Source organism: Myxocyprinus asiaticus, chromosome 2 (genome assembly GCF_019703515.2).
Source record: "Myxocyprinus asiaticus isolate MX2 ecotype Aquarium Trade chromosome 2, UBuf_Myxa_2, whole genome shotgun sequence".
Taxonomy (NCBI): Eukaryota; Metazoa; Chordata; class Actinopteri; order Cypriniformes; family Catostomidae; genus Myxocyprinus; species Myxocyprinus asiaticus.
The window spans coordinates 4,106,909-4,128,719 of record NC_059345.1 but is presented as its reverse complement, the minus strand read 5'-3'; the positions used below and the strand labels follow the sequence as shown (position 1 = coordinate 4,128,719).

Here is a 21,811-nt window from a genome sequence, read left to right as displayed (position 1 = left end):
AAAATAACGTGTTACACAAGTTAATGCAATTAATCAGGCTGTGAGGTCCATTCAATGGGCCTCATTTATGAAACATGAGAAACGTTAGTCGGTAAACAAAATTTACACCTGCTCCCGACCACATAAATCGTGGGTAAGACATCCGAACGTGTTGTGTTCTTTCGGGCAAACTGACATGACTACATTTTGACAGAAGTGAAAATTAATAAGTCATGAAATAATTAACTAATAATTAAATGAAATTAACCTTAAAAAAATTAGTACAAAAAGAAGCTTTGTTTTCTTTTAAATCATAGCCTATATTAATTTAGAAACGTTTCTTTACTGCTTCAATAACATTTTTTCCAAAGTATAGTTTTTTTTTCTCAATTCTGCTTATCGTTTTTCCAACAGAAGTGCTTGATATTTCTCGAAAAAATTAATGCCCTCTAACGTGACTGGCTGGACAGTTTTTTTTATTTTTTATTTAAAGCTGCAAGTTTTTTTGGTTAAAAATGAACAAATTGCCATTGTTGATTGAGTACATAAACAATCAGTGTTCAAAACAATGTTCTTACCCAGATTCACTACGGTAAGCCTATAAAAATTATTTGTATTTTGAGCTGTCGGGTCGGATTTGCCATGAAATCGCTGGCTTATGAAGAACATCCTTGTGTCATTACATCATGTCTGTAAACACAGGAAAGAAGAAACGGCTGTCTCATGTTCCGGCTGTAGATGGAGGTAATGCACTATTTTAGTTTGCGAGCTGCCGTTAAAAAGAAACTACGTTCAGTCAGTCACACTCACACACTTCAGGACAGCATCTCTGCAATCTGGATGGATGTTTATCTGTTATCCGTTTAGCAAATTGTTTACCTGTTGTAATGCTTGGATATGCTTGTCATGCTTTTTCAAACATTACTCGTGTTAACCGTGACTTCTCAAACTAACTTCATGTAATTATTATATTGCATACTTAAGCATTTTATTTTCATGTTTAATAAAGTTTATTTTATCCCTATCATTACTGAATTCTCATTTTATTTTGTTAGTTTATGGTGTTATTGTATGCACTGCATAGACTTAATATTGTTGTATTACGGTTCACTTGCATTATCGACTGAGGCTGTACAATATAATATAACAATAATAAAGTCTTCCATTGAACTTGTATCAGCCATATCAGGAGTTTCACCTCTTGAATTGATAAGTGTAGTACAATACAAACATTAATAGTAGATAAAACACTTGAATAATCATATTAAAATATACTGGTGGTGTTTATTGAGGTGATTGAGTCCCCTGTTCTCTATGTAAAAGCACTTTGAGTGTAGTGTCAGAAAAGCACTATAAGTGCAAAATTCATTCATTCTAAATATGTGAATACGAGTGTTTTTTATCTTCATCAAAGCAAGTAATATTTCAGTTTTAAATGTTTAATCGTATAATATATTATCATCATGAAAATAGCATGTTATGACAACGCCTCTGAATATCTCCCAGTCACGATCATACACAGGCGATGTCCAGGTATCAAATTAGGAGATTCATCCACCAGAAGATCAGTGCTGAAACACGACTGACGTAAAGTGTTCTTCTGCAAATTGCTTGCAATTTTAAGTTTCAACCACAGATGTCGCTAGAGAGTTACATAGTGCACAAAGTTACATAGCGCAGCTGTAACATAAGCTCTATAATTTAGGTTTCATAATTTAGTATAGGCATCGGTAAATCGCATTCAGTTGATAACGTATGGTCAATGCTAATGCTGTTAAACCCATAAATAAATGCATTGCGGGCAGGTATGTACACAATGCAACGGGAAAAAAATAAAAAAAGCCTGCACACTGTTGTATAGCTTGAAAATCTGTAATATCTTACAGCGTTTTGGTCAAAGATCTTCTTCATTAATTTCTCTGAAGATTCTTCCAGTTGTAAGTATATCACTGTTACCATCATGATTTACCCGAGAAGTTTCACAAATGATGCTGGCGCTGCGAAATGAACCAGAGAAAGTTAATGGTGGTGGACATCCTCCTCCCGGCATGAACTGAAAACTTTTAACACTCATGTAAAACCATTTTTATTGTGTTTCATTCACAAAAGAGAATCCTCTGATGACAGCAAAAACATGTGATGATAGTAAGTCCTCATTTTCTTTGAGACGCTTTTGTGCTGGCCAAAAAATTGTTTTACTTCGTGAATGCATTTCATTACTGTTACGCACTGATGTTAAAAGCATTTACTAGTGAGTCTGGTGCCTTCCTTATATGGCGTTTTCATGGGTGTGGATAATGAACATACACACACTCCCGATTTACGAATGTTTGGAATTCACAAACATACACACATTTAACTAACAAATTTGCTCATATATTTACGAATGTTTCATGAACGAGGCCCATTGTACCGATCATTCTACTGACAAAAAACGGAAAATACTGGAAACTTGTCATGTCGTGCCTCGTTAGGACACTGAAATTTAGGGATGTCCGATACCATTTTTTGAGACCGATTTTTGAGTACGAGTACCGATACGTTTTTTGTTTTTTTTGGTACTCGCCGATACCAAGTCCTATACCTGTTTGTTTTTTTTTTCATTTTCTAAACTGCATATCAAGTTTATTTCAATTTTATCATCAAAATTGTGTTTAAAAAAATACATTTATTAAAACTGTAATCAAATGAAAGTATAACAATTAATTATCAACATGATATTTATACAACACTGGAGTTATTTTTGTCAAAAAAAGTGCTGCATAACAAACCATCACAGATGTAAGATATTGCTTAAATATAACACAATTACTATTTATTTATTATTAGTAGTAGTAGTAGTAGTAGTATAACAGTGACTATTACATTTCTGTCATACCCTTTTTAATTTAAACTGAGCTTTTATTTTGAAGTGTTTCTGTGTTACGATCAAAGAGCTCTCACATAAGACAGGAGCTTCGCACTCCGGAAAAGCCAGCCGCTACGTGTCTCAAAGTGATTATTAAACCACAAAAGACTGCTATTTAAATAAATAAATATGTACTCTGAATGCCTCGCACTACAAAGTGAATTTGCGCTCTGTTCACTGTCATTTGCTACAAACAGAGTGCTCGATGCTCATTACTGTGTTTTCCCTGTATGAAGAGGAGCTTTGAAAAGTACGTGCAGCCGGTGTCGGCACCACACATTCACAAGTGCTCACATTTGCAGCGCCCCGCTCATGCAAACTATATATTTATATCATTAAATTGCAGCTTTTACGGTAAAATAATCTCACTAGGACATAACGTGATTTTCATTTGTGCGCTGAATGTTTACGTAATGACATTCGTACGTCAGATGGTATCGGTTTTTGGTATCGGAGCATTTTCACGAGCGTGGCATCAGAACCGATTCCGATACCAGTACCGGGACATCCCAACTGAATCTGGTTACAACAAAAATCAAGCATGTAAATGAACATATCTGGCTCATTATTCAGTAATTCATGTTGGCTTCTGTCGACTGACCGTTGCAGAATATGAAAGGCAGGGTGAATGGAGTGATGGAGACACCAGACTGCTGAACTTCAACGTGAAAGTGCAGAGTGTATTCAGCGCCATCCACACCAGGACTGTTCTCCGAAAGAGCTAAATCCTACAGGACACAAACAAACACACACTGATAGGGATGGCCGATACAAGCAGAAATGTATTTCATTATATATGAAAAAGAAATGTAAAAACTTGCACAATATGAGATATTTTGGCCAATGCTGATTTTAATAAAAAACTATTGGCTGATACCGATATTTTGTCATAACATCACTGTTTTAATTAAGAAAGATTAAACATGTTTAAAGAGGCAGAAACTGCTCTAACAATAAATAGTTTCCAATATATATTTTCCAATAGTTGTACATCTGATAATAGTTTTATAGTTTTTCCCCCGCATTAACGTGAGAACGAGAGAAAATAAAACATTTCCATTACATATTCTTAGGAGTGCCAACCCTTATTGTGGCTATTATTGGTAAACAACGGTTTTAATTTGGTAGATTGGGTATCGGCAGCTGATATATCGGTACATCCCTCGAAAAATGACTGAAAGTAAAGTTTTTAGTCATTTCTCACATTTAAAGAATATGTACTGGAACAGTCGCATACACTGCAATGAAAAACAAATTATTAAAAACACTATTATATCTGCTCGGCGTGGCATCTCTCTTTATAGCTGAACATAAATAACCAAAAAAAAAAAAAAGAGTTTCTGTGCTGCTGTAGCTACAAATAGAATAATATTAATAACCAATACAGAATAATAAATTAATATGATAATGAATATAATAAGTGAATTTGATTGTTTTTAGCACTATTATTTTTTCCCCTTAAAGGAATATTCCGGGTTAAGCTACAAATGCTATCGATTGAGCTTAACTTGTACTGAACCCGGAGTATTCCTTTAATTCATCCAGTGGTCAGATTAAACTTTATGGGTCGTGTCTTTGACAGCCGTTTTATATGAATTAAAGTTGACACACACTCACGGTAATGAGCGCCTCTCCATTAGTAAGAGTGTATGACACACTTCTGTTGTCATGCTCAAACCAAGGAACCGCCATGTCTCCGGTACCCGTCACCGTGACAACCACCTGTCCATCAATTCCCTCACCGGCTGCATTACTGTACTGGTCCTACAAGGAAAGAAAAGAACACATACACATTTACGTCTGAATGAATTACTTTCACGTAATTTACAATTACAAACTGAAGCCAGGGTGGGCAGTATGATCAACTTTGTATATCTTATATCATATAATCATCTCAAACCAAATACACTAATAGATTATTCACAACAATTTAATGATAAGTCTGATATCTTGCAAAAACAGCTTCACATTATGTAACACTTGAGCTAAAAGACTCAAACAGTAAAACTATTATTATAAAATGTTTCGTTCTGACTGGATGAGCCACACCTACCGTCCGACCCGAACATGCGCTTGAAACTCACCATGATCTTCAGACACAAGCTGTCCAGCAGCATGCGATTGGCCCGAGTGTTGCTATTCGACACGACGGGAGTTGAGGGCGGAGCCTCAGGTGATAATTTTGTTGCTTTATTTGGAGCAACATTTAGAGGAATCTAAGACAAAATGAGAAATCAGGAGTGGGAGAACAGCACAGAATATATCACGAGTTAGGACAGTTTCATTTCTCAATGAAATTTCGTAATTGCAGAGGAATTGAATGACAGTGTGTGTGTGTGTTTATACCTGCTGGCTCCACAGATACTTGGTTTTGTCTACCGCCAAAACAAACTGGATGACGTACTTCCCCATTAGTTCTGGAATCTGTTTATCCCTGAGAAAGAAATACAAATGTAAGTCAATATCAAATAATGTACAAGATCATGAAAAGCAGAAATCTTTTTAAAATCTAGTTTGACAAGTTCTAAGAAATGCAATCTTTGCAGTTACATTAGTTTCATATGGTTTGGAAAAAACATGTCATTTTCAAAAACAAAAACAAACAAACCTATTAAAATATCAATTATCGAGAAAAAAAGTCATATTTTCTGTACTCTTTGAACACTTATGTACACATCTTAAATACATATACAGGTGCATCTCAATAAATTAGAATGTCGTGGAAAAGTTCATTTATTTCAGTAATTCAACTCAAATTGTGAAACTCGTGTATTAAATAAATTCAGTGCACACAGACTGAAGTAGTTTAAGTCTTTGGTTCTTTTAATTGTGATGATTTTGGCTCACATTTAACAAAAACCCACCAATTCACTATCTTAAAAAATTTGAATACATCATAAGACCAATAAAAAAAAACATTTTTAGTGAATTGTTGGCCTTCTGGAAAGTATGTTCATTGACTGTATATGTACTCAATACTTGGTAGGGGCTCCTTTTGCTTTAATTACTGCCTCAATTCAGCGTGGTATGGAGGTGATCAGTTTGTGGCACTGCTGAGGTGGTATGGAAGCCCAGGTTTCTTTGACAGTGGCCTTCAGCTCATCTGCATTTTTTGGTCTCTTGTTTCTCATTTTCCTCTTGACAATACCCCATAGATTCTCTATGGGGTTCAGGTCTGGTGAGTTTGCTGGCCAGTCAAGCACACCAACACCATGGTCATTTAACCAACTTTTGGTGCTTTTGGCAGTGTGGGCAGGTGCCAAATCCTGCTGGAATATGAAATCAGCATCTTTAAAAAGCTGGTCAGCAGAAGGAAGCATGAAGTGCTCCAAAATTCCTTGGTAAACGGGTGCAGTGACTTTGGTTTTCAAAAAACACAATGGATCAACACCAGCAGATGACATTGCACCCCAAATCATCACAGACTGTGGAAACTTAACACTGGACTTCAAGCAACTTGGGCTATGAGCTTCTCCACCCTTCCTCCAGACTCTAGGACCTTGGTTTCCAAATGAAATACAAAACTTGCTCTCATCTGAAAAGAGGACTTTGGAACACTGGGCAACAGTCCAGTTCTTCTTCTCCTTATCCCAGGTAAGACGCCTCTGACGTTGTCTGTGGTTCAGGAGTGGCTTAACAAGAGGAATACGACAACTGTAGCCAAATTCCTTGACATGTCTGTGTGTGGTGGCTCTTGATGCCTTGACCCCAGCCTCAGTCCATTCCTTGTGAAGTTCACCCAAATTCTTGAATCGATTTTGCTGGACAATCGTAAGGCTGCGGTTCTCTCAGTTGGTTGTGCATCTTTTTCTTCCACACTTTTTCCTTCCACTCAACTTTCTGTTAACATGCATGGATACAGCACTCTGTGAACAGCCAGCTTCTTTGGCAATGAATGTTTGGGGCTTACCCTCCTTGTGAAGGGTGTCAATGATTGTCTTCTGGACAACTGTCAGATCAGCAGTCTTCCCCATGATTGTGTAGCCTAGTGAACCAAACTGAGAGACCATTTTGAAGGCTCAGGAAACCTTTGCAGGTGTTTTGGGTTGATTAGCTGATTGGCATGTCACCATATTCTAATTTTTTGAGATAGTGAATTGGTGGGTTTTTGTTAAATGTGAGCCAAAATCATCACAATTAAAAGAACCAAAGACTTAAACTACTTCAGTCTGTGTGCATTGAATTTATTTAATACACGAGTTTCACAATTTGAGTTGAATTACTGAAATAAATGAACTTTTCCACGACATTCTAATTTATTGAGATGCACCTGTATATATAAATGTATATGTAATGTATATATTAACTTTTCAAATACTTTTGGAAGTAAATATATATACATATTTATATTTATATATAAAATCATGAATATTGTTTTATAGGTTTCCTTGGGGTTTAAGATTTTGGAAACACTTTTACAATAAGGTTCCATTGGTTAACATTAGTTATTGCATTATGTATAATGAACAATATATATCTTACATCAATTATTAATCTTTGTTAATGTTAGTTAATAAAAACAGTTGTTAATTGTTAGTTAACTGTTAGTTCATAGTGAATTAACTAATGTTTAAAAATACTTAACATAACTTATTAGGTTTATACATATACAGTACATAACAAATACATAACTGTCGATTAAAAAATGCATTATTATGTTGAAATTAACATTGACCAAGATTAATAAATGCTGTAAAATTAAGATTCATTGTTAGTTCATAGTGCATAAACTAATGTTAACAAAAAATATACATAACTTATTGTTATGTATATAAATATGCATAACAAATACATAACTTTTGATGTTAAAAATGCATTATTATATGTCGAAATTAACATTGACCAAGATTAATAAATGCTGTAAAATTAAGTTTCATTGTTAGTTTATCTTAACTCATGTTAACAACCTTCCTGTTAAGTGTTACCAAGATCTTTCAGTTACACCACCTTGACATTTTTGAGTTCATATCCCATAAAAATATCAAAATGAATGTTGATATGATGACTGAATCAGAAACTGAAAACATGTCTGTTATAAAGGAGGTGTATTCACTGTCTGTGTGTTTAGAATTATTTATTAACTTTAAAGACAGAAAAGTAAACATTTTGACACATAGTAAACATGTATTTTCCGTATGTGTCTGTTTTACCTGAAGCAGAAGCAGCTGTCCTTTCCACTGTCTTTCTGTTTACTACACTTTAGAGGTGTGGCCTAAGTTGAAACACAAAACATCCTCTGATTTACTTCATCTTTCAAAACAATATTTGTTCATGTTAGCATTTTCATTCCCGGCATGCCATAATAATTGAGTCTGACAAAACTAGAAATTTTATTTTTTTTTATTTGAAATAAAACAAAAACTGGAAACTGGCAAAAATGAAACTAAACGACAAAAACAAAAACTAGCTGAAAAGATTTTCCTGAAATACATAAACACACAACTGAAAAAAAAAAAACACTGAACAAAAACTAAATGAAAACATTTTCCTTGACTGAAATGCAAATTAAAAATACAAATTGGCAAAACTGAAACTATATGAAAACTAAATGAAATTATTTTCCTTAACTGAAAAAATAAATAAAATAAATAATAATAATAATAATAATAATAATAATGGAAAAACTGAAACTAAAAGAAAACTAGAAAACATTTCTTTAAAAGAGATAAAACAAAAACTGGAAAACATTTTCCTTAACTGAAATAAAAATAATAACTAACAATTGGGAAAAACTGAAACTAAACAAAAATAAAATGAAAAAAAATGTATGATATAAAAAACAAAAAAATATAACACAATTGGAAAAAACAAAATTAATTGTCATGGCAACAAAATTAAAAATAATGACCACAACTTAATTTTAGTTTATTTTAGATCAATATAATAAAAGTATATACTGCGTATCAAATAAAAAAACTTTACAAATCATCCATTAAACAAAAACAAAACACTAGATGGCTCTGAAAACATGAATGCACTTATGTCAATTATGAATTAACGCTGTGAAATAGGCAAAAATAGACTTTTGGACATTTTTGGGTTTTCTGTATTTTGTCACTCACTGTTGAGGGTGGGCGGGACCCTGATGGTACGCCATGCCACAGCAGCATTGACAGACTGGCTGGACAAATGTTCTTCACTGGACTGCCTTCTTCAGACAACACCAATACTGTAAACACTTCACAAAGCAGCAAAAAGCAATGCAATTAGTATTCTGTACTTGTGTCATAGCTAAATTTGTATTGGCTTTATCCACAAACACATACACACCTGGAAAGACATTTCCTGCACATAAGGTGGCTGCTCGGTCATATTCAGTTCGGAGTTTGACTGGTTTGTTGGGATCTGGAATAACATTTAATGTCACTACAGGCCCTGGAATACTGTTCCTGCTAAAAGTTCCACGGAATTCCAACTGATGCTCCCCTCTGAGAGAGAGAGAGAGAGAGAGAGAGAGAGAACAATGTTTGTTCACTATTTGTAGTGTTTATTATTTTACTGCAAGTACTCTTTAGCAGTGTCAGAAATTAAAGGAATAGTTCACCCAAACATGAAAATTCTGTCTTACAAGTTTGGTTTGATCTTCGTTTGAACAACCGTGATATCAGTTGTTTTTTTTGTTTTTCTCCCAATTTGGCATGCCCAATTCCCAGTGTGCTTTTAAGTCCTCGTTGCGTAATGATTCGCCTCAGTCCAGGTGGTGGAGGACGAATCCCAGTTGCCCCCGCATCTGTGACCGTCAACCCACGCATCTTATCACGTGGCTTGTTGAGCGCGTTGCCACGGAGACATAACGCATGTGGAGGCTTCACTTCATCCACCGCAGCAACCACGCTCAACTCACCACGCGCCCCACCGAGAACGAACCACATTATAGCGACCACGAGGAGGTTACCCAATGTGACTCCACCCTCCCTAGCAACCGGGCCAATTTGGTTGCTTAGGAGACCTGGCTGGAGTCACTTGATATCAGTTCTTAAATATGCACTTACTGGCTGATGCCACTAGTCTTAAAGAGACAGTACCGATTAAACAAGTGTTCTAAATATCAAATGTTAATACTTGTAAACAGTACAAATTGTGCAAGTAATATATGCAACATAATATATGCAATTTCAAGACATTACTTGATGGAGTAGGTGGAATTTGAAAAATTTTCAAAAGCTAAAATCAGGGATTCCACTCTTTTCAAGGCACAGTTTTCCAGGACATGTTATGTGCCCAACAAGTGTAATATTAAAGCAAAAACACATGCTTCCATTTAAACCGTGCTTTTATTTTGGCGTTTCGGTGTTTTTTTGTGGGTAGTTTCTCACCTCCAGATAAGCAGTTCGCTACATGGCCCAGTGTGATTATTAATCCCTGTAAAGCTGTGATTTAATTAAATACTTAGTCTGCATGTGCTGCACACTTCAGAGTGATCTGCTCTGTCATCTCACACACACAAGAGCGCACGTGATGATCATGATCAGGTGTTTTCAGTGTATAAGCGTCCAGCTTTACACATTCATTTTGAAGCGCACATCACTTGAAGATTATATATGTATTTATATAAATCACAGACTTTTGCTAAATAATTATCACACTAGGGCATATCGCATTTTAATTTGATCAAATGTGCATTCAAACAAGAATTTTTGTCCAAATATGCCGTATTCCATGACATTCTGCGTTTTATAGCTAATGCCATTTTTATGAGTAGATTCCATGATTCAGTCCGTGTTTTCTGCATAGATGTGGTAACCGTGGTATAAGCAGACTCCGATCGTTGAATTATTGAACATTAATTCACATCTCAAGGTGTGAAGGCCGAATCACCACGCTACCAACTCAGGGTGTGAATTCGTTTTTCAAAACAATCAATGGTCCGACCGTCATCGTTGTCCTAAGATCATAACTAAAAAGTTTTTGTGGTTAACACAACAGCAATGTTGGAACGAGGGATGGGTAATATACCTGTAGACATGATAAACCGGTACAAATTTGCCTAAACGGTATACATTTTGGATTATCGTATCTATCGCGGTAATGCAAAATTTCCACATGATAAATGTGTACAGCACGTAACATTCACGCATTACACACTCTGTTGGATAAATGAAGGAAAGAAGGAAGGACTGCTCATTCCTCAAATTAATTTGAATGAAAAGACGAGGAGATTATGAAGGAAAAAGAGCGTCCTCCATGGTGTGGAATTGGGTTGGCTTTAGAAAAGGCGATCCCGATCAGAAAACAGTGATCTGCAAGGTTTGTATATTGTGTATGTTGATATATCCATGTGCACGTATATATCAATGGTCAGGGCTTCACGTGAGACTGATAGAAATAATTAAACGCAGTTTTTCACTGACAGCTGCACGTGTCATCAGATGAAAAACTTAAGTAGAAAGCAATCCGCTTCTGCGGCATGAAATTTTGCTTGAGCCTCCGTCAAAGCAATTCCAATGAGATTCATCCCACGCTCCAAACATGCCTCCCATCCAAACACGCGCAGCTGTGTTTTGTGCGAGCGCTGCGCACGCAGTCTGAAACACACAAGTGCGCGCGAGTATTGAAGTCATCCCAGTTCCTTCATTTGTTCTCCTGTGACAGAAAAAGCGCAGATCACACCCGTTACTCATGGTATTTCTCGATGTCAAGTGGGTTTTTAAAATACACATGAAACCCCTTTCTAAAATTCTGTTCCAATGATGTTTGATATCAGGAAACAAACCAGCCATATTTTCCTTGAGATATTTTATATTTTCTTTACAGAGATTACTAAAAACACAAAATGCCTAAATAAGTGCTTATGTATGGATTTTTTTTTAATGTAAATGTTATTTTACTTTTTGTATCGCTTTGAGAAGATGTTAAGTTTCTTGAGGAAAGTTATAACAATAATCATAATAATAACAATAACAACAGCAATATAATAATAATGATACAAATAAAATTGGTGCACATCATCAGACTGAAATGTGGCATTTTTTTACTTTGACTATGTTTGTCAAGTTCAAAACAGAGAAAATTATACAAGATGAATTTTTCATTTATAAAGTATTTATAAAGTATTAAGTCTCTGACTGGATTACTCAAAATTGCACACTGCGACATGGCTTTATATACAATACAATTTTATTGATTTTTCAGAAAAATGTAACTATATCGTGATATATATCGTTATCATGATATAAAATTACTCATATCGTTATATAGGATTTTGGTCATATCTCCCACCCCTAGTTGGAATGAAAAATTCTTATTTTGCACTATATCAGTACTTAAACTATTTTGTCGAAGAGGGCCTGGGTAGCTCAGTGGTAAAATATGCTGGCTACCACTCCTGGAGTTCGCTATCCCAGGGCGTGCTGAGTGACTCCAGCCAGGCTTCCTAAGCAACCAAATTGGCCTGGTTGCTAGGGAGGGTAGAGTCACATGGGGTAACCTCCTTGTGGTCGCTATAATGTGGTTCGTTCTCGGTGGGGCACGTGGTGAGTTGAGCGCGAATGCTGCGGTGGGTGGCGTGAAGCCTCCACACGTGCTATGTCTCCGTGGCAACGCGCTCAACAAGCCACTTGATAAGATGCGCGGGTTGAAGGTCTCAGACGCGGAGGCAACTGGGATTCATCCTCCGCCAACCGGATTGAGGCAAGTCACTACGCGACCACGAGGACTTAAAAGCACATTGGGAATTGGGCATTCCAAATTGGGTGAAAAAAAAAAAAAAACTATTTTGTCGGAGCAGAGATGACAGCAGATGAACAGAGAAAGTATGTGGCAGGGATTCGTCCATGACAGTTAACCGTTGATGTTGTTTCACAATGCGCAGATGCCGGCAGTGACAAAATGAAACAAATTTGTGTATTTGACTTCTATTCCGAGTCCCGATCGTTTCCATGTTTTTGTACAAATCGTTTTCCAGGACACGTGGGAACCCTGTAAAATGTGTCCAATTTGATGAAAAACTAATGATAATATATAATTTATCAAATTATTCTTTTCAAACTGTACCTAGAAGGGTTACCTAGCAGATTCCTTTGTAATTAAGAGCATTCGCAGAGAGAGAATTGCTTTTATATGTAAGCAAAATGGATATTGTAACAGAAATGCACCCATGAATCAATATCGGAATCGAATTGGGAAATCTGTATCAATACCCAGCCCAACTAAGGATGCAGAATGGCAACTTTGGAACAACATGAGGGTGAGTAAATGATGATGGAATTTTCATTTTGGGGTGGATTATCACTTTAAGGGTCAATAATTGATTTTAAGGGGTATTTTTTACCTTTATGTAGGCATCTTATTTCTAACCATATAAAAATACAGCAAATTTCTTCAAATACTTCATTTGAATCAATTCATTGAATTTCAATCTGAATAACTAGATTGCTCATTTAAACAGTCAAATTAAATCAACATCAACTCAAAATATTTTAATGCGATATGTATAACAATGCTTAAAATACAATAGAACCAGAATAGACATCAAATGGAATTTATTTACGGGGCATCTTTTGGCCCTGCTCTTTGGTAGGGTACTTACTTGGGACCACTTATTGCTTCTAACAGGAAGCTAGCTTTTCCTTCTACATCTACAGGCTGAGACGTCACTGAAGACTTCACCTAAGAGAGAGCAACACACAAATTCACAAACAACGCTTAAAAAATATACACAAAACATCTATGCACACTCTGACACTGTCCTAAACAATCACACTGCACTGAAGCGATAAGCGGTACATTTCTTCCAAGTTTTTATTTATTTAATTTTTTAAAGAGTTTTCGGCCTAACCCAATGCAACAGAAACAAGCGACCTGTGACAAAACATTTCTACGGTCACTTGGTTTCTAAAGGTCGCTTGGTTTCACTTGGCTGTTCACGTTTGCGGACTCAGAAATCGTAGTTTCTACGAAGACGCTCATAATGGTAAAATAGATCTACGTATATGCAGCTTTGTTGGTAAAGACAGTCAAATATGCAACTGTTGACGCCGCTGTTATTTTGGCTGTTTAAACATGACGTCTAAAACAGTCAAGTGTGAGAAGTCTGAGGTTTCATAAAATGTATAATTTCCAACTGAATTAAAAGTTTAAAACTCATTATTACGGTAATTCTGACGTGAATGCAATGCTGCATAAATATATATATATATATATATATTTACAAATGTGTTCTGATTCCTGAGATACTGGGCTATTATGTCTAGAAATTTTCCCAGATAATATGGCAATAAAACATGACACTCAGGTATTAACCGGTATGTATATATTACAAGCGAGACTTCTGGAAAACGGCTGAAAGACCCAATATTTGTCATTGGTTAAATGCAAAGTCCTCTTGCCTTGCACTGGAAAAGACAACATATTTCATCCAACGGAGCCCATTTATGTCACCTATCATACAATGAAATTCACAATTTACTGGAAGATGTTAGAGCTCGACTAATGTATAATTATATGCATGTAATTTCATCCCTATCTTTATGGAAACATTTGTTGACAAGACTGTTGTTTTTTTTGTTGTTTGTTGTTGTGTGACCTGTACTCCCCCTTCTATAACCTTATGCCACCCCGCATCCACAAGTGGACACTGTATGTTGGCTTTGCTATATGCAACACATAATTTAAATGACTGAATACTGTTCACAAGCCACTAGAATGTCATTTAAGGGTTAAACTTTTGGCACACTGAGTCACGAGACACAACAACATGACGTTGATTTCAGTGAAGCGCTTCTATGGGCGCCGTGCCAAAAAAAGTGCCTCTGGTAAGAAACCTCTTAAGTGTTTTCACTGAAACTGGTAGTGTACCTGTAGAGTCTCTGATTTCATTTTATAGACCACTTTAAAAAATCTGTTCATTTTTCACATATCAGCACGATGATAAACATGATCTCCACATATGTGGAAATTTGCACCCCATTTCTTCAAAAGTAGAAAAAACATATTAGTTATTTTTGATAACTTTCAACTCTAACACATCTGTGGGTCATTTTGATTCATTTTTATATACATTTTGTTATATTTTACAATACTGTACAATACGGTTCTATTCATTAACATTAGTAAATGCATTCCTATATTTACTGTGCATTATCACAGTGAGAATAAATGGGTTCATCCAAAAGCTGAACAATGTTGCTTTCAGTGACTTTATACGGAGTTAGGATGAAAATAAGGAGCATTTCGAACTGTTCTGAGATCATTTAAAGCATTTTAGAATAAGGCTGCAACATAATGTGAAAAATGAAGAGGTCTGAATACTTTTTTGAATGCACTGTATGTGAAACGGGTGATACTCTTTGGATAATTTGTTGGTTTTAAGTTATTTATGTTAAAGGAATTGTAAAATTAGCACTATCCTCTGCATAGCAGGCTAGCAGCTAGTTTGTAACAAATGGCGTCTGTGGATTCCTTTTCATTCTCAATGCTTTGTGCGTCATAGGTTTTTGACCAATCACAGACTGCAGCACCTCCCACAGTCCCTATACATCCCAAAAGTACCTACCCTGGAGTAACAGCTAAAAATGTCCCCAAAAACGGCTTTGAGGATAGTTCCTCAGATGCGAAAACGACTAAAAGTACTAGTCTGGGGGAAAAGCACCTAAAACAGGCTTTAGTACCAGCAGTGAGAAAGGGCCTAGTAAGTACTTATGCCACATGAAACCTAATAAAAACCTAATAAAATAAAAAGGGGTCCTTATTGGGTGTGATTTTATTGCCTTGTGTAGCATTTTTCGTTGAGCTAAGACAAAAAAATTGGGTTTTTTTTAATGGCCAATGCCGATGCCGATATCCAGAGAGCAGGGTGGCCGATAGGCCGAAATATCACACAATTTAATATAGTAAATAAACATAAAATTGCTAAAAAATGAAAAATGAATACATTTTATAGACTACAGATCCCATCAAGCCTTGCTCACTATACACCTAGGTGTGAAATTCTGAAGGATCGAACTCTTAACTCTTAACGCACAACAGATTTCTCTTCTTCAACAGTCAACTTCGCTGTTTTCTCCACCAACCCGCCGAGAATCAGCCGCCGTACCGCCCGCCAACAGAGTGAGGAAACGGCCTCCCGTCATCACCAGAGCTTAGAGGAACCGAGTCGGAGTCAAACGACAGACGAACACAGATTCTACCCGTGTCCTCACGCGACTCAAGTAAGAGGTTTACATCTGGGCAGAGATAGATTATTATAGTGTGTTATACTTGTGTATCAAGGTTATTGCTTGTACAGTTTACAGACCGCCGAGTCTGCTCATTGCTGCTAATAATACTCAAAGTATTACTGTAACTTACTGTTACCACGAATGAGATTTGCTGTGTTGTCGTCCAACCACGTTGGGCTGTTTGTGCATTTCCGCCATTGCGGGGGAGACCGTCACACTGAGTTTATCCATTAAAGAACCAACGACCGTCTGAGAGATAAAACTAACAGTTGCCGTCTTTCCTATGATCACTAAACCAGCTTCGGTGCCATCACCCTATACTATCTATCTCTCGTACTAACCGCACACACACGACCCCTCACAAACATACCCGCACATACATTTGGCAAGCAGATAACTTGGTGATAGAGCTCAGCTTTGTCCCCAAGATATCGTACCAGCGGAGACACGTGTTAAACGGGCAGACGCCATTAACCAGTCTCTCCGCCCACATTCTCTGGCTAGAAACCTCGTGTGACACATTCTCCACGAGAGACACGCCCGCTATTTTGTGCACTACTCTTCTTACACAAACACACACACACACACACACCCATTCACACACACACCTACCTCTACCCTCCTCTCATGTATTATAGGCTTATCTGTTACCATATCTAATCATGTCACTGTTTAGTTTGTAGTTGGAATTCGAAAGTTTATCGACTGCATTGTATTGATTATTAATTGATATTACTGCATTAATAAACTTTGTTATACATTAAAGAGAAGTGTTTTGGTATTGTTCTGCATGCACCTGTGTCAAGAGCTGGCAGGGGATGTCAGGGCTCAGATTCAAGCCTTCATTGTTCCCATTTTGAATGTCACTGTTCTCCGGACGTCGACTTTCATAAGAGAACAATCCTATACTGAGACTGCTATACTATCTGGTTATTAGTCCCTAATTCCAGGGTGGAGCCCCGGCAATATTAATCCTTATTAATATTCTATTGATTTTGATAATTGATAGTTATCTTTGATGATTGTTGATTTAAAGGATTAATAAGCTAATGTTGATTCTAATCAATGTTCTATTGATTTTAATAATTCATAATTATCGTTGATAATGATCAATTATTGCTAATAACCAAACCAGCTCCTGAACAAAGCCCCAAAACTTTCACACTAAACTTTAACTTTGTAAAAAAGAATCTAAAAAAAACTATATTGCATTTTAAAATGGTAGATCGCAATTTCTTCTGATTTCTGTTTAGTCCAATTTTAGTAATTTATTTTCACATGAAAAAATTGTTAATATTTTAGGAAGAAGGAAATAACAATACGCACAGTAGTCCAGCAACCATGGATGGCATGTCTACGTTAGCAATCGCATTTTCTCAAAAAATACAGAATCAAACCAATTGTACATACAGTGCATAGGGCATAAGACATTTACTTACAGCACACATGAAGCGCTTTTACTTTGAAGTTGCACTCACGTGCTCGTACGGATCCATCGCGAACAGCAATGTCCTGACAGTTTAAACAGCCTGGATCGCCTGCTTGGATTGTCACGGACTGACTGTCATGATTTGTGAATCAGAGGAACTTTTGATCCTGATCCTGAAGTTTTAGATTCTGGCTGATGGAATACACGCTTCAGAGGAAGATATTAGATGAGCGCTCGACGGGAAGAAAACGCTGGATTTTCGTGAGGTTCATGAATTACATCTTTTTAAGCGAGATATCTGCATATTTGCAGAAGGTATATAATAGAAATTTTATTGATATTTGCCTTTTATCATTAGAAAAGTTACAGGGAACTGTTGAGGAGAGGTTGACAGAATACTTGCTTCAGCGCTCCACAGGATGCTGGATCTGCTCAAGTTTTGTGAGGTTGGTTTATTACAACTGTTTAAACGAGATATGTACATATTTGCATAATGTATATGATATTAGTTTTATAGATATTTGCCTTTTTATCATTAGACAAGTTAAAAGTTACAGAGAACTGTTCAGGAGAGAGAGGGAGAATGAAACAGGTGAGCACTTTAACATTATGAGCTCAAACGCATCCGCGGCTCTGATGTGCGGACCGTTTAAATGAGACTGTGTTGCACAACGGTCTATTATTGTAGTAACACGATGGCACGTAACAACAAAACGAAATGTGACTGGTCGTTTACATGTCTCAGTCGCTTCACATGCAAGCAGGCGATTCTCTGCGCCCTCAAGAAACAAATCGGTCAACGGGGAAAATGTATCGCCCGATGCGATAATTAAAAAATTCAGAATACCGGCCGATTTATCGCCTCTGCAATATATTGGTAGACCACTAGTACTTGTCACTGGAAACTTGTCAGATTGCACCTGGTTTGGAGGCAGTGTAACTACAAAACACAGCACAAATACAAAACAAACAATTTTTTTGTTTGCAGTGTACCTTCAGCAGCGGGGAGCGAGTCTTCATTGCGATGACGATCCGCTGGTCTGGAGAAGGATTTCCCCATTCATCACACAGCTGGAGAACAAACGGTGTGCTCAAACCTTGACCATTCAACACCTGCAGAGGCTGAAGATACAGACTCAAATCAAACTCGCCATTCCCTTGAAATGCTGAAGTGTTTGGCCGTTGTGTGTGAAATGTTAGAGGTGTGGTGAAAAAAATACTTCAAAGTAATGCAATATTTTACAATAATTGTATTAATATTCAAATGCCAATAATCTGTATTTGTAGTAACTTTTTTCAAATTAAAGGGATATTTCCGCCCAAAATGAAAACTGCTTACAAAACTAATTTGTTGTTCCAAACTGATATGACTTGCTTTCTTCCGTGGAACACAAAAGGAGATGTTAGACAGAATGTTATTCTCAGTCACCATTCACTTTCATGGCATCTTTTTTCCTATACAATGGAAATTAATGGTGACTGAGGCTAATAAAAGAGGCAAAATAATTTTTGGCCTTTATTTAAGCATCATCAGTACCCTCACACCCCTCATTGACATACCATCTCAGGCTCGTTCATTAGTGAGATCCGTGCCGGAGGTCCCACAGTAACTCTAATCCGCACAAATTCCTCCATGTTCTGGTACTTAAAGCACAGCTCCTTCGGTCCAGGAGTCCCTGACACAAACCGGATACCAGACACTGACAATCGCACAGTACAGGCCTACACAAAAACATAAAATTATACTTTACACAAAAATGCTTATTTAACTGCATCTGTATTTTAGATTTTCTCAGGTTGGTGTGACTCAATAATTAAAGATCTGCACTAGTAACCCAAAGGTTGCAGGCCGATTCATGATCTATAAAGGAAACTGCGCATGCAGTAAAAATGAGCAATGTGTGATATGACACCGTTTTGGTAAATGTGAAAAATGTGTGTTTATGTTTCAGCACTAGTCTGATTAAGCCGATATTGGAGGCATGGCTATTATCTGAGCATATTTTTCCAATTTGAAAAAGTAAACTCTTTCTACACTAGCCTACAAAATAACTAAACTATATGATTATATGATTTTCAACTCAATTTATAATATAAATTCTACTGGAGCATTATGAGTGGAAACTGTATTTTTAACAAAAACGGGGAAAAAAACGATATATTTAATGATATAATGTCAGCAACCTTAGTGATTATCGGCTAGAGCATATCAATAATTATTGGTATCAGTCAAAATGTCTATCGGTTTTATTCTAATTTGATACAAAGTTTTAATTTGATCAAAATTACAATTTTGCGTGTGATCATTTATACCAGAGGTTCTCAACGGGGGCTTTACCGCCCCCCAGGGTGCATTCAAAGGATGACAGGGGGCGCTGAGAGCAAATTAGTAGAGACGGGGGCGTTAGGTTACAAATAGGGGCCGTTTATCAGTCATAATAATCAAATCAATCGTCAAGTTCCTTTTTGCATTAAAACGTTTATTTAGACTTGGAGAATATCAGATGGTTCTCGATATATACGGACTGGTACGCATTTGTACCGCGGTTCATCTGATTTTGAAGTCTAGCGACGCATCTGAAGTATCTGGTTTAGCAGCGTCACAACCTCGGCTACCGCACCTGTATGGCTCTGGATACGGCTCAATGGACAGAGCAGCACGAGCGCAAAGCTCTTAAAGCTCAAACTCAAACTCAGAGCTTTGCGAGAATCAGTGAGTAGCAAAGCGTGAGTAGCAAGGCGCGAGAAGAGGAAACCATTTGAATTCGGCACAGAATTCTACATCACCACCCTTGAATTTACTACAGTAACACTAACTGTACTTTAGGCAGAAATAGATTGATAATAATTATTATTATATCACTACTTCAGCTCTATTAAATTTGTCATAGGCTACATTAGGGGAGTGAGGGAGTATAATACATTTTTGTTACGACTTATAAATATTTCTATGTTGTATTTATTGTTTTTACATGTGTTTAGAGGAGGTCTACTGCTTATAATTACAAAAATGCCATAGTTTTTTTCTTAAATCATAGAAATCACGTTACATCTAACCATGACAGTGAAGATCCATGCTTCCATGTGTTTACTATGGTCTTGTTACAAATACCAATGTTAAAACTATAAAAATACATAATGAATAAATTAAAATGTTCAAAAAGGCAAATGTAAAATATATTAACAATATCACTTATTTTATTCGTTTCTGTCTTCGCATTTTCATTTTCTAGGCCCCAGATATAGCCCTCCATCTGCTTGAATTCAAGAAACACAATTTCTTGATTTCAAGAAATCTCACATTCATGATGCGTAAGCCTGATGAACTTATTAACAAAACTTTAATATTCTGCAATGCATCGAAGTTGTATTGAGCATTGAGCAAATTAAGCAAATAACAGTTTTGCAGCTGGGATAAGGGAATGAAGTAGGGGGGCGTTCATCAAATAAAAGGTTGAGAACCACTGGTTTACACCGTACCTCCCATTCTACGATCAGAGTTTCTTTGTCCAGGTCATCAGCTGACACACTCAAACTATTCAAACTTTTGGCATTAAGACAGTCTGTTTTATTTCCATATTGATCAATCATATCTGGAAGAGAAGCACAAGATTAGCAAGTTTGCAAAATACCCAAAATTGTTTATGACTACAACTAGTATTCAAATTCATATTGCATATTTCCACCAGATTTGTGCCCCTACGAGAATTGAGATGCGTACAGAATTGTTTTGCATTGAAAGCTTACTCCTCAGCAACCTAAAGATAAGAGTTATACACCAATCAGCCACAACATTAAAACCACCTGCCTAATATTGTGTAGTTCCCCTCGTGCCGCCAAAACAGCACCAACCCGCATCTCAGAATAGCATTCTGAGATTATATTCTTCTCAACACAATTGTACATTAGGCAGGTTGTTTTAATGTTGTGGCTGATCCGTGTATACATATACATATATATATATATATTTATATATTAGGGCTGTCGATTTAACACGTTAAGTGTGATTCATAATATAACAAATTAAAGCTATTAATGTATCTGACGTGTATGTAAATTCCGTAATAAAAGTACATATTTTCCTACCATACGAGCCGCAAGTGGGCGGAGAGATCTTCCAATGTTCATTACGTACATGAGACGGTTGTAGAGGTGATGTCAGCAAGCGAAATTACAGACTTTTTCAAGCTTAAAGTACATCTGTTTTTACCACCCGCGTGAATAGGTGGCAGTGCGCCTCAACAAACCTCACAAGCAGCGCCGCCACAGAATGAGAACCGCTCACGGTGAAGCACGACAGGTGGGAAAACACAACAGAATACAGGAACCTTGAGACGT

General features: G+C 36.7%; 1 protein-coding gene across 3 annotated transcripts in view; it reads right to left on the bottom strand.

Moving 5' to 3' along the window:
* Positions 1-21,811, bottom strand: part of LOC127450177 (structural maintenance of chromosomes flexible hinge domain-containing protein 1-like) — a 92,359-nt gene that overhangs the window by 23,337 nt on the left and 47,211 nt on the right. For 2 of the 3 annotated variants that reach the window (XR_007898925.1, XM_051714040.1), the window contains exons 29-39: positions 20,954-21,066; positions 19,034-19,195; positions 18,467-18,595; positions 13,416-13,495; positions 9,158-9,315; positions 8,950-9,065; positions 8,038-8,099; positions 5,234-5,321; positions 4,972-5,103; positions 4,505-4,651; positions 3,489-3,615 (exon numbers count right to left, since the gene is read on the bottom strand). Coding sequence is in view for 1 of the 3 variants with exons in the window: in XM_051714040.1 (XP_051570000.1) it covers positions 3,489-3,615; positions 4,505-4,651; positions 4,972-5,103; positions 5,234-5,321; positions 8,038-8,099; positions 8,950-9,065; positions 9,158-9,315; positions 13,416-13,495; positions 18,467-18,595; positions 19,034-19,195; positions 20,954-21,066 (1,314 nt within the window). In the remaining 2 variants the exon portion in view is untranslated. Of the gene's footprint in view, positions 1-1,863; positions 1,977-3,488; positions 3,616-4,504; positions 4,652-4,971; positions 5,104-5,233; positions 5,322-8,037; positions 8,100-8,949; positions 9,066-9,157; positions 9,316-13,415; positions 13,496-18,466; positions 18,596-19,033; positions 19,196-20,953; positions 21,067-21,811 lie in introns of all 3 variants that reach the window. The other variant, XR_007898926.1, reaches the window with a different exon arrangement.